Below are 11,600 nucleotides of genomic sequence, written 5' to 3'. Positions count from 1 at the left end.
AGATGAAACATATATAATATATATCTGAAACACATGAAACATATGGTTGTACACATGTGTTCATCTACTTGCTATCTACTTGTTGTCCTCTAATGCACGCTCGTTGACGCGGAGCTCGAAGTATGTACAGAGCTCGATGCCATGAAGCTGAGGTGGACCTAGATTGTGCACCATGTGAGTGCGGGCAGAAGGCGCGAGGTGCGGTGGAGCGTAGGGCAAGTGCGAGGCGAGAGCAACACGCGGGTGGGGGCGCGAGGCATGAGGTGCAGATAGGGCACGCGAGGCGCGAGGCGCGAGACAGGGGTGCAGGCGGGGCCGTTCTGTCCGGTGGAACGGTCGCTCGGCGTTACCGATCAGGAAAACAAACACACTGGAGACACGATTCAGGCTGTGTTTAGTTCACGAAATTTGAGAATTTGGCTATTGTAGCACTTTCGTTTTTATTTGACAATTAGTGTTTAATTATGGACTAATTAGGCTCAAAACGTTCGTCTCGCAATTTCCAACCAAACTGTGCAATTAGTTTTTTTTTTGTCTATATTTAATGCTCCATACACGTATCGTAAGATTTGATGTGATGACTACTGTAACATTTTTTGGGAAATTTTTTTGGTAACTAAACCAGACCAGGGAAAACGGCGCTGCTTTTACTTGATCGCTATCCCCATTTCCGCACTTTGGGCCTTCCACCCAACCCAGCCTCTGCAAAAACTAACCAGATTCCATATATGGTATAGATCTCTGCCATATAATCGAAGATTCGAAGATAGAGAGGACGGAGCCCACAACCCCGCCGCCGGCGTAAGCATCCGCGGCCGCGATGGCTGAGGTACTCGGCAACGGCGACCTCCTCCACGAAATCCTTCTCCCCCTCGGTTTCCCCACCTGCCTTGTCCGCGCCGCTGCCGTCTGCAGGCGCTGGCTCAGGCTCGCCTCTGACCCGGCCTTCGTCCGCCGCTTCCGCAAGCTCCACCCGCCCCACCCCCTCGGCTTCTACCTCGTCACCTACTGCGACCGCCCGTTCCCGCGATTCGTGCCGCTGCCGCAGCACCCGGAGCTCGCCGCTGTCATCCACCGCGGCAGCTTCGGACTGGGCCAGGAAGTGGTATCGGACTGCAGCAGCGGCCATCTCGTTCTCTCCCTCAACAGCGGATTTGCCGTGCGCCGCCCGCGCTTCAACCTGGGCGGGGCACAATCGCCCTTCCAAAGCTACTGCCCCCTGCCGTACAAGGTTCCTACAGTGTCTTCTCTCGAGATGTGTTCCTCACAGTGGGCGATGGCGGCAGTATGTCATACACTTTGCACGGTATTTGATGTTTATCTTTGACCACTATTCTTTTCTAGAAAATATTATTAAAAATCCTTGAAAATTAATAGACTTTGCAAGTATGTTGCATACAAATCTACACATAGAACTTACATGTTTTCAAACTAAACAATGTAATAGTTATTGATGTTTATAATTTTTAAGCTTTGACCAAATCTTGTCCTTAGCAACATGTTTTTGTGACCGGAGGTGGTACAATGTTTTTGTGTATGGTCCGTTCTACTATAACGTGCTGGTTGTTAACAAGTTTAAACTAAATGCCTTTGAGTAATTTATAACTATTATTATTATTATTTTAAGAATTCTTGAGCCAAATTTCAGGAATGAGGGTCATGGCCTTTAAGAATCCTTTGTATATTCAACATTACATGGTCACAACAATTTAAAGCCACGCCAGTTATTGTCAAGGCTGGGGAGCTGCTGGATAGGTTTTGGATTCTTGAGGCTGCAAATAGCTTGCCACTCAGAGTTGGGAACCTGAGGTGGGGGTATACATGTCACGTTCCAATATCAATGTCATAGAAAATGCTCAGTTTGTGTTCTTGGATCCTGAGAAGACTGTGTTAGATCCAGAGATCACCTAGAGTAGCATCTAGTCGGGTGGTTCTTTGTATTTGGGATGAACAAGTAGAAAACCTAATGAACCGTACTACAGAGTGATAGAGAGAGGAGAGTGGATGGGAGTGTACAGACCATCGGAGGGCGCCGTCGAGGAGGATCCGGCCATCTCGTTCGGTCAGTGACGTTCTGCGCACGGGCAGCGATGGTCGGAGAAGAGTTGATGAAGTCCGGCGATGCAGTAGCGGTGCAGTCAGGCCGACGGTGATGACGGTGGCGTCTTCCCGTCGCTGGCTGCACACCCTTACTAGATCGGACTTAGGGTTTGTTGGTGGGGCGGAGTGGCTCACGGTGAACCTCGTACTATGAGCCGCCGGCCCCCACCGCTTTATATAGCGCAGTGCGACGGGGGCCCACCAACCATGTAGGGTTGGACGCCCCCGATCAGGGCGCGTGACCAAGGCCTAATAGGCCGTTGGGCTTATTGGCTGGGAGATCATTCCAACAGACTGGTTATCTTGTTTATATGCATCGGAAGAGCTGGATAGTTAATATCGTCCATTGTAGGATGCTGGGTGGTTTTGCAAGCATCTTTCCTCTTGTAATGGTCTGGCCTCTTGTCCTCCCTGTCCTTAATAAAGGGCATGATCAAGAGGAATGATCTTGCTCTGTTTCCTTTGATTTGAGCTATCTTTGAAATATGGTAGCATTAGTAGTGGGTTTGGCATAGTCTCCTCTCTAATTGTTATATTTTTTTAACTTAGCTGTGTCTAATTCCTTTCTTGAGTTTGTACCACATTTGCATATGGTGCAGAATATTGGCCTACGAAAAGACGACATGTTCAACAGATAAGTGTCGCAGAAATGCGTATGTTGCGTTGGATTTGCGGTCATACAAGAAGGGATCGAGTTCGAAACGATGATATACGTGATAGATTAGAGGTAGCAACAATTGAAGAAAAGCTTGTCCAACACCGGTTGAGATGGTTTGGACATGTCCAACGGAGACCTCCAGAGGCATCGGTGCGTAGTGGAATCCTAAGCCAGGATAGTAACGTGAAGAGAGGTAGAGGAAGACCGAAGTTGATTTGGGTAGAGACAATAAAAGGAGACTTGAAAGGATGGAATATACCTAAAGACTTAGTCTTAGATAGGAGTGCTTGGAAGACAGCTATCCACGTGATTGAACCTTGATTGCTTCTGCTGGGTTTCAACTCTAGCATACCCCAACTTGTTTGGGACTTAAAGGTTTTGTTGTTGTTTTTGTTGTTGTTGTTGTTGCTATTTCTTTGTGTACATCTGTTCGCTACTACAAATTTGAGATGATGTCCTTGTTGCATAGTTTACAAATAGTAATCTTGTATGGTTAATAATGTTGATATTCAGAACTTGGTAGACGATTATAGAACATGTAGATAGAGTTGCTGGCAGAGTCGTATAAGTTGAAATCTTATAATCTGTGTTCATTTCACTACAATCCACCACAAATGGTGTTGGAACTTGACCTAGCAGAACTGAACTGAACTTTCTGATATTGACAGTTGTTTACTGTCATATGAAGGCTTTTCTCCTTACATTTCAGAAGCAATGAACCACTAAATGTTTTCTAGTAATGATCTGCAGTGTGAGAAACCTATGATGGGAATTGAGACAGAGGTAACTGAATGTTGATCCTTGTTGCAGGGAAGCTTCATTTTGTGCTCTTTGCAGGCATTACTCAAACGGTAAGAGAGCAAACGATGTTCAGCATTAATTATGTCATATGTTGTTCCAGGATAAAATTTTAATTGTTAACTATTATTTAGGTTGAGAAAGTTATCACTTTTATCACTAACATTGCAATTGGAGGTATTTTTTGTTACAGATTGATTGACCAAACTAGATAGGGTAGCAAAGAAAACAGAAGTGAACTATTTAATCTGTCAATTATCAATTGGTATCTCATTAAATGATTTCAACTGTACACTTTTCGAGCAGTTGGTAAACACATCCAAGCTTACTATTCTTTTTACATTGCATCACAACTTACTATTCTTTTTAAGTGAGAGTGTCATTAGATTTGTGGTTTTGTATAGGACTTCTAGTTGTTGTGTAAGGTGGCACATAGATAAGAGATGATTGTGTGACTTGTTTGTGCTAATGTATTGGTCTTTGTACCTTCAAAATGCTAGTAAATCATCGTGTGATTGTGTTGTTGACTTTTTTATGGTGGAGGAATAATCTTTCTGGTGGGCAATGGTATCAGCATACCTTTCTTGGGATGATGTTTGGCTAATTGAGCAACCATTGGCTGTTGCTTGTCCTGAACTACATGCAATGGTGCAGCAGACTGAGATAACTGTGCCAAGTGTCTTGTCAGGGCAAGGTATCCTCAATAATGGTTGCAATGGGACAAATAAATGCTAGTAGGGTTGATCAGAGAATTGAAGGGCCATCTTTTCTTTCAGTGTCCAGTTGCAGTTTTTTTTTATGGAGCACATGTGGTTGCTTACTTGTTTTCACAGTAATACCAAAGCTTCTTTAGAGAGTTCCCAGGTTTGTGTCATTAACTGCTTCTAGGCACGTGTGAGTGTCACTGAATTGGTTTTGCAACAGTGAGCTGGGCATTGTGGGCAATACACAATGAAATCTGCTAAGTACAGAGATACAGTACAAATTCTGTGCCTTTCTATAATGGGGAAGGTTTGCAGGCACATTAAGCACAAAGACAATACATTAGGGTGGTAGCTCGGCTCTTTCAAGAACACGTGGTGAAACTGGAGCAACAATTATCGATCAAGAACATTGGTTCCAGCATGGTGGATATTTTCTAGAGAAGAACTGATGGCATCAGATCGTGATCAAGCTTACCGGTCATTATCATGTTGCTTGGTGGTCTGTTCGTAACCGAGTATTAGTTTTAGTTCCTTCCATATAGACTATACCTTTTGGGCCAACTGCAAGCTACAAGATGTTTAGTGCCTCATTTGTATTTTAATTTTAATTTCAGAGAGCTTCCGGTTAACTCTTGATACAAACCCGACGAAATTGAGTTATGGAAACTTTGATATTCCGGTGGTTTTGAATTTCAGATATTTTCATTGAACATCTGGTGTGCAGAGGGTAGGGGTTTCTGTTCTTTGTTGTTCCCTTTGTTTTCGTATTGCTTTGAAAGAATTCTAACCAATCCCAAAGGTCAACACATTATTAAGCATGACCTTGGTGGGCAGATGAGAGATATGTTGGGTTATAATCAGGATATATGCTAAATTCTTAGGGTTGTTTGGTTACACTAAAATCTATCCTAACTATTTTTTCGTCATAATCTCTCCTAATCCATGTGGACTAGGGTGATTTGCATCAATCCACATGTGTTAGGGTGAATTGGAGTGCCACCTCAATCCACCCTAACACATGTGGATCGAGATGAATCCAACAACATTCAAATAAGGCCTTAGAAGAGGAGTTTTAACGGCTTCCATTTTACCCCTCCAGACAACTTGAGCCCCAAATCATCCAATTTGAAGGGCTCGAAGGTTCAATCTCTTGAGAATCAATGCTGCAATTGCTCACTAAGTGAGGTGAGCACTACACTGGAACAGAATTATGCATCTCACCCATGCGGTGTGGGCCGGGTGGGTAATTTATTTGAGAATCTCCGATAGTAGCCCTCAAATCAGGGTCTCTATTTTTTTAAATTTGAGGGTTTTCCCTACTTTTGAGGGGCCTGAATTTTAAGCTGAACTCCAGCAAGAGCTTTCAAATTAAGGCCTCTACTTCCTGTTAGTGTTTTTTTCACATACTGAATCTATTGTTCCTATTTATTATGACATAAATTCAAACAAAAGTATTAGGAGTTTATGCATATGAATAATTTTTAAATCCACAAATTCAAATACTACAATTCAAATTTTAAAACGAATAAAGTGACATCCCAAGGCTCACACAGTTTCATCCAACCATAGTTTCACAAATAAATTCCATGGCAACAATCAAACTAGGTGGAGCTATGAATAGACCAAAGGTGCTCAATAAGATCCTCTCGAAGCCTCTCATGTGCTTGCTTGTCTTCAATCTCCTTGTGGATCTTGAGGAACTCCGACAATACAAGTGGATTACGTCGTCGATACTCCTACTCCCTCAGTACCTTGCCACCATCTTGGTCTGGTCGTACCCTCCGTCACCTCCCTCGTCCCGCTCATCCTCAATTATCATGTTGTACATGATCATAGCAAATTGTCGTTATGTACCAAAGGATATTCTTGTTCCAAAATTACAATAGCAAATAGAGCTTGTAAAACTCCAAATGCTTTCTCCACATCCTTCCTCACAGCTTCTTGTGCTGCTGTGAAATGAACTTCCTTGTTCCCTTGTGGATTTGTAGTTTTTGCTCAGTTGGAATTTGAGGGCTCTGTTGGAGTTGGAGTTTTTGCTCAAACCCTCAAATTATGGTTTGGGGGCCTGTTTGGGGCCCTGCTGGAGCTGCTCTTACTTGATCACAAATGCGAGGTCCTGGACTTTAGAAAATGACACATTGAGTAACAATATATAATAAAAATGTGTTATGTGAAATAAAAGTAGTTGTGTATCTTTCTAAACCATGCAAAGTTTTTATACACCGGCTATCAAAGCCTAACATAATCTACTAGTAATATTTTGGGTCGGAGGGAGAGGTGAATTGTTTTCAAAGGGCCTCCACCTGCCGCCTTTCCTTTCATTAATTAAAGTCTTGGCTAAAGTCGACAGTAGCAAAACCGATGGTGGCCGGACCCGTTCGCTGCTCTAAAACTTAGTTGAAACTGATTGTGGCTGAAAAATATTGTTTCGGCTAAATTATTATGAGAAAAAAATATTATTCTGGTTAAAAAAAGAAGTCAAACAAATCGAATACGGAGTAAACCGAACATGGTCTTCCCACGGCCCACGGGTGATCCCAGGTGAAAGGACGGCTCAATTAATAAAGTTGACACGCACGACGTGGTCGGCAGCAGCTTGTTCAAAACCCCTTGGATGAGTCACTTTTTCAGGTCAGGTCTCTTTCTTACTCCTACTTTGACTGACTAGATGCAGGAATGGAATGAAAAGCACACTCCGTTTTTTCATTAGTTATACTATACAATAAAATGTCTAAACTCATCGAACCCACTCGATCGACTGGTCTTGATTGTCCGCCTCCAGGTGTAAAAAAGGTGCTCGGCGATATAAAGCTGTTCCAGTTTCCGCTGCTCCTTCGCGACCCTGCTAACACTAGGCACCACGAAAATGCCACGTAGCAAAGCGACCGGCCTGCCTGATCTTTCCATTTACCGCATAAGAGACAACATCACGCACCCAGGCTAGCACAATATTATTGCTGGAAAGAATCGTGTGGTTGTAAATCGTCGAAATCAGAACTGCTCTGCATCCTAAGCAGGTGTAGATTGTAGAAGCAGCATACTACATATTGTAAACGACAAGAGAAAATCCCATTGATCCATTGTTCTCTCGATTCTTTTCCTTGAATATCATTTTTTACAATAAGCCATCATCTTTGTAATAATAATAATATAATGTAGTGAAAAGAATCCGTGTGACAATTTTTACATGATGCATAGCAACATACTGTGGTAAGACAACTAGGTAGTAGGAGCTAGATCACTAGGCTTCAAACCTTGGTACCTTTTATATGTGGTTAAGCTTTAGATTAGTTAAAATATGAAGTCTGTTAACATGTTCAATAGACGGTGTCAGTTAGATTGGTCATTTCTTACGCCCTTAGAGTATCTCCATCAAATCCTCTTTTCCCTTTCTCTTGAAATCTAGCGTAGGTGATTGAGAAAACTGAATTACAACACTAGACAAATATTCATTCCTTCTTTCTCTCTTCTATAGTTTCTCCCATCTTGATAGTGCCATAGCAGGAGTGCACGAAGTAGTGGTGGGTGCGACAAGACACAGTGATGGCGTGGAATGGTGGCCGAGGCCTGGCCGAGGCGCGGCACGGTGTGGTGGTGGCAGCACACCAGCACAGAGCGGGGCATGGGGTCATGGCGTGGCCATCCTAGTGTGGGCGGTGCGAGGCGCAATGTGGCGGCGGTGACCTTTCCTGGCTTAGGGCACGACATGGCGTGGTGGCAGTAACCCTCCCAACGTGGGCCCTAGAGGTCAGCAGTGAGAGAGAAACAAAGAAAAGAGATTGAGAAAAATATTAGGTTCTTCCCCTTTTTCGAGGGATTGAGAGAATGATTTTCTCAATTAAGAAAAAAATAGAGAAAGAGGGTTGAAAAGGGGATTGTCGGTGCGGAAACGTGGTAGCCGCGCCGGGTGGACACGCAACAAGCCAGAACGATCTGGAGATCTGCCTGGCTTCAACGCAGGACCAGTCAATCCTACGAATTCCCAAGGACGTGCCAGTCAATTTGACCTGCAATTGACAAGGAGAGAAAGTTTATCAGTAATTTAGGGCGGAACATGCCGGTTTTGCCCAGATAGTTCCAAGTGTACCGCTTCGGGAGCAGCCAGACGAGAAAATCGACTAAATAGCCGATACGAGAAGAAATCGACTATTAAGGACCGTAACGCTCGCGGATCGTGATTGATTTTATAGAAACGAATACAATGCACCCAATTTTAATGATCATTTCCCTTATGCTATTAACATGTATACGTCAAAGATACATCATTGGCTAAATTAGATTTGATCAATACGTGGTGTAGAGCCAATGAATCCGGTGAAAAGGGATATGCCACGCAAACAATCGACTGTTTGATATAGACAAATCTACGAACTGTCTAGATCTAATCTATTACCGTCAACAGTGAGGTTCAATCAGATCGATGCAATTATGATGATGATGATAGTCTAGAACCAGAAAATTCATAGAACCGATCATACTTCAACAGGTTCATGAAAACATGCCATATCTATGAAAGCACAGACGAATCAGCTAAAATAGCCGATTCAGGTAGAAAAGGAATTACAGCATGTAAACAATCGACTGTTTAATATGGACAGATCTATAAACTCATTAAATCTAACCTATTATCCTTAACAGTGAGGTTCGACCGGATCGATGGCAGTCATGATAAAGATAACAGATCAAACCTTTAAAATAAATATATCTATTCACATTTAATAGAATCGTGAAGACACACTATAAGCGTTAAAGTACTGGCAATCAGCTATTTAGTCGATACAGGCATAACAAACAGCCAAGGTCATGCCTAGTCGAAAGCAAATCTACCAACTAGCATATTTTGATTTAAAGTGCTAACAGTAGGGATCGACCGGATCATTACAACCATAATAGCAAGCTATAGACCAGATTCAACTAGCTAGTAAATCTTCTCAAGATCAGACATGCCTTAGCCACATACTATGCACGATCAAGATCGAAGTAGAACGACCGATAAAATATAATCCGTCGTTTAGAGTAAGAACCATCGCAATGTGACGAAATAAACGATAGACTAAAAGGATGCGAGGCCAATCTAGATCGATCTCGATCGGACAGGTTGATATTGCTGAAACTAATGACAACAAGAACATCAGCAAGATCGGTAACTTAATGAATCTACCCAAAGGATGCCACCTTTAGGTAAAGCCGATAACTTGACCTTAATCTAATTTGAGCAGTGGAGGTCGAACTTAACCGATGTAACCGTACTTGAACTAGATAAAGATCGATAACTAACTCATACTAGAGCTCGTAAAAGGTCGGCCAAACCGATGCAGCCTTACAAACAAAAGTATAAGTCATGACGGTACTTACAAACAAGTCAGAGGTCGACCAGATCGATGCAGCCCTACTTGTTGAAGAACTCGCTGAGATCTATAGTACTCCTACTCCTAAGGATTGGCGTGAAGCCGAAAAAAGTAATTGGTATTGATTGATTCTTGGATCCCTTTTTACAATAGCCGGGGTTCAATATTTATACCCGGAATCTAAACATGAATCATACTCAAGTATGATTCATCATAATCTTTGGTATAAGAGAAAACATTTCTAAGTTAAGATAACTTAGACCCTAATTTTTTCTTTTTTGTAGAGTCCGACATGTTTTCCCCCCTCGACGCCATCCTTACATAGTCCGTTGATATTGTCTGCTGATGTCATCTATAAAATAGCCGATTTCGACACTGCATCAAAACCAGCTGACCTTGATTCACACCCGATCGATCCCTTGATGATACAATTTTATAAGCCTTGAGTTCTTGCGTTCTTCTTTCCTAAATTTTGGTGTAAACACATGCTCCCCCAATTTTGGGATAAAAGTAATTTTATTCTAAAATTACCACATCTGTACCCCTGATGGGTCCATAGTAAAGGGTAGAGAACCTTGATCTAGGGCCTATCAACGTCCTTGCCTGCTTATGAGCCTACACTTTAAAGCTTTATGAGAGCACTATTGCTTCACGGGCGCTTGGATTCAATCTTCCAGACCGACTATAAATGCTTATCCGACCCTGGCAAGAGCAACCCAATGATTCAGTTATGTTTCCCTTCTGCTTACCTCCTCGAGTGCCCTTGGCTCTGCTAGACCCTCCATGGTCTAATTCCTTACTATGAGGGTCTTGAGTGGTTAGAAGAATTCTTGTGCATAGGGCGATTGTGTAGCTCATTTTAGCGCCTTGTCGAGCAAGAGAATCAGCTGCTGCGGTTAGAAGAATTCTTGTGATGTCACCTGAGTTTTCTCACCATCAGCGCAGAGCTGTTCTAGTGTTTGCAAGGGCTCAAATGTGTGGACACCTTCCCCTTGTTCACTCTATCAAGTGCTCTTTTTAGCAGGCGGCATTTTCTCTCCCCTAATGCTACTTCTATCAGCGGGCCGATATGACTCGGTCCGTGATGACCTTCGACCTTATGGGGATCCGGGCTCCCTTCAACCCAAGGAAGTCTTAGTGGGTTGATTGTTGGTTAATGTAAACTTTTGTATCAATCCCATGGTATCTGTAATTTATGGGAAACGATAAGTCTGAATCTGTTGTGCTTCCATGAACCATTCCTTGAATTTCTACAGTGTTGATCCATTTCCATAACTGACTTCAATTCCATACCCCTGACGAAGTCTATCTTCTCATCTCTCGGGCTATATATACGGGCCATGGTTGTGGATCGAAAAACAACCTACTTCGTCCCAAACCTTCTGTGACTTTGGTGCGATTTGCTTTCTAATAGGCTTGGAGATATGGAGAGCAGCAAGAGGCCTACTAAAGAGGCCCTCGACGAGTCTGTGCCACCACACTAGGAGAATGCAACCCATGATCTTGGGTGGATGGACTTTCATCTGAATGCGCTGTAGGACGCTCTCATCATCTCAAAACATGGGGCCAACTCCACTCAAGCGAGGCTGGCCGAGGCCAAGGCTAGAATTATGGGAGAGATATCCACCACAATTCTTAGTTTCCTTTAGTGCTATCCTCAAAATCTTGATTATCCCTTCCTTGAATCTTTCTAGACCTATTGGCCTAGTTGGAAAGTCTTCGATCAGCTGCAAAGTATGTGGTAGGATTTATCAATGCCAGGGGTGCCATGCCGATGGTTTGCCTGTATGATGTCCCAAACCACATCAGAGAAGTTGCCCTTCATGGTGTTCGTCATGGTGCTGCCATGGCATTGGCTATTGCGCAAGCTCGCTCTGGTCACAAGCTTTGACTTCTTCCCCATAGTTCCCAGCCACCGAACTCCCTGAGGACCATGAGCGCCTAGTCAAGGACTTCTTCAACACCGCCAACTCCATAGCCTTCGCTTCCTAG

At 43.2% G+C, this 11,600-nt stretch overlaps 1 protein-coding gene across 2 annotated transcripts; it reads left to right on the top strand.

Annotated features, from left to right (window-relative positions):
- Nucleotides 1-740: 740 nt before the first annotated feature.
- On the top strand, nucleotides 741-4,927 carry LOC136471863 (uncharacterized). 2 transcript variants are annotated; one of them, XM_066469610.1, is made up of 2 exons: nucleotides 741-1,306; nucleotides 3,569-4,927. In XM_066469610.1, exons 1-2 carry the CDS (start codon nucleotides 821-823, stop codon nucleotides 3,611-3,613), a joined length of 531 nt encoding a protein of 176 aa, XP_066325707.1. In that variant the 5' UTR covers nucleotides 741-820; the 3' UTR covers nucleotides 3,614-4,927. The 2 variants fall into 2 exon arrangements, with proteins under 2 accessions (XP_066325707.1, XP_066325708.1); XM_066469611.1 differs by having other exon boundaries at nucleotides 2,700-4,927.
- Nucleotides 4,928-11,600: the final 6,673 nt, after the last annotated feature.

This window comes from Miscanthus floridulus, chromosome 8 (genome assembly GCF_019320115.1).
Source record: "Miscanthus floridulus cultivar M001 chromosome 8, ASM1932011v1, whole genome shotgun sequence".
Classification (NCBI taxonomy): domain Eukaryota; kingdom Viridiplantae; phylum Streptophyta; class Magnoliopsida; order Poales; family Poaceae; genus Miscanthus; species Miscanthus floridulus.
The sequence above is the reverse complement of the archived record's forward strand: the minus strand, read 5'-3'. Positions and strand labels throughout refer to the sequence as shown.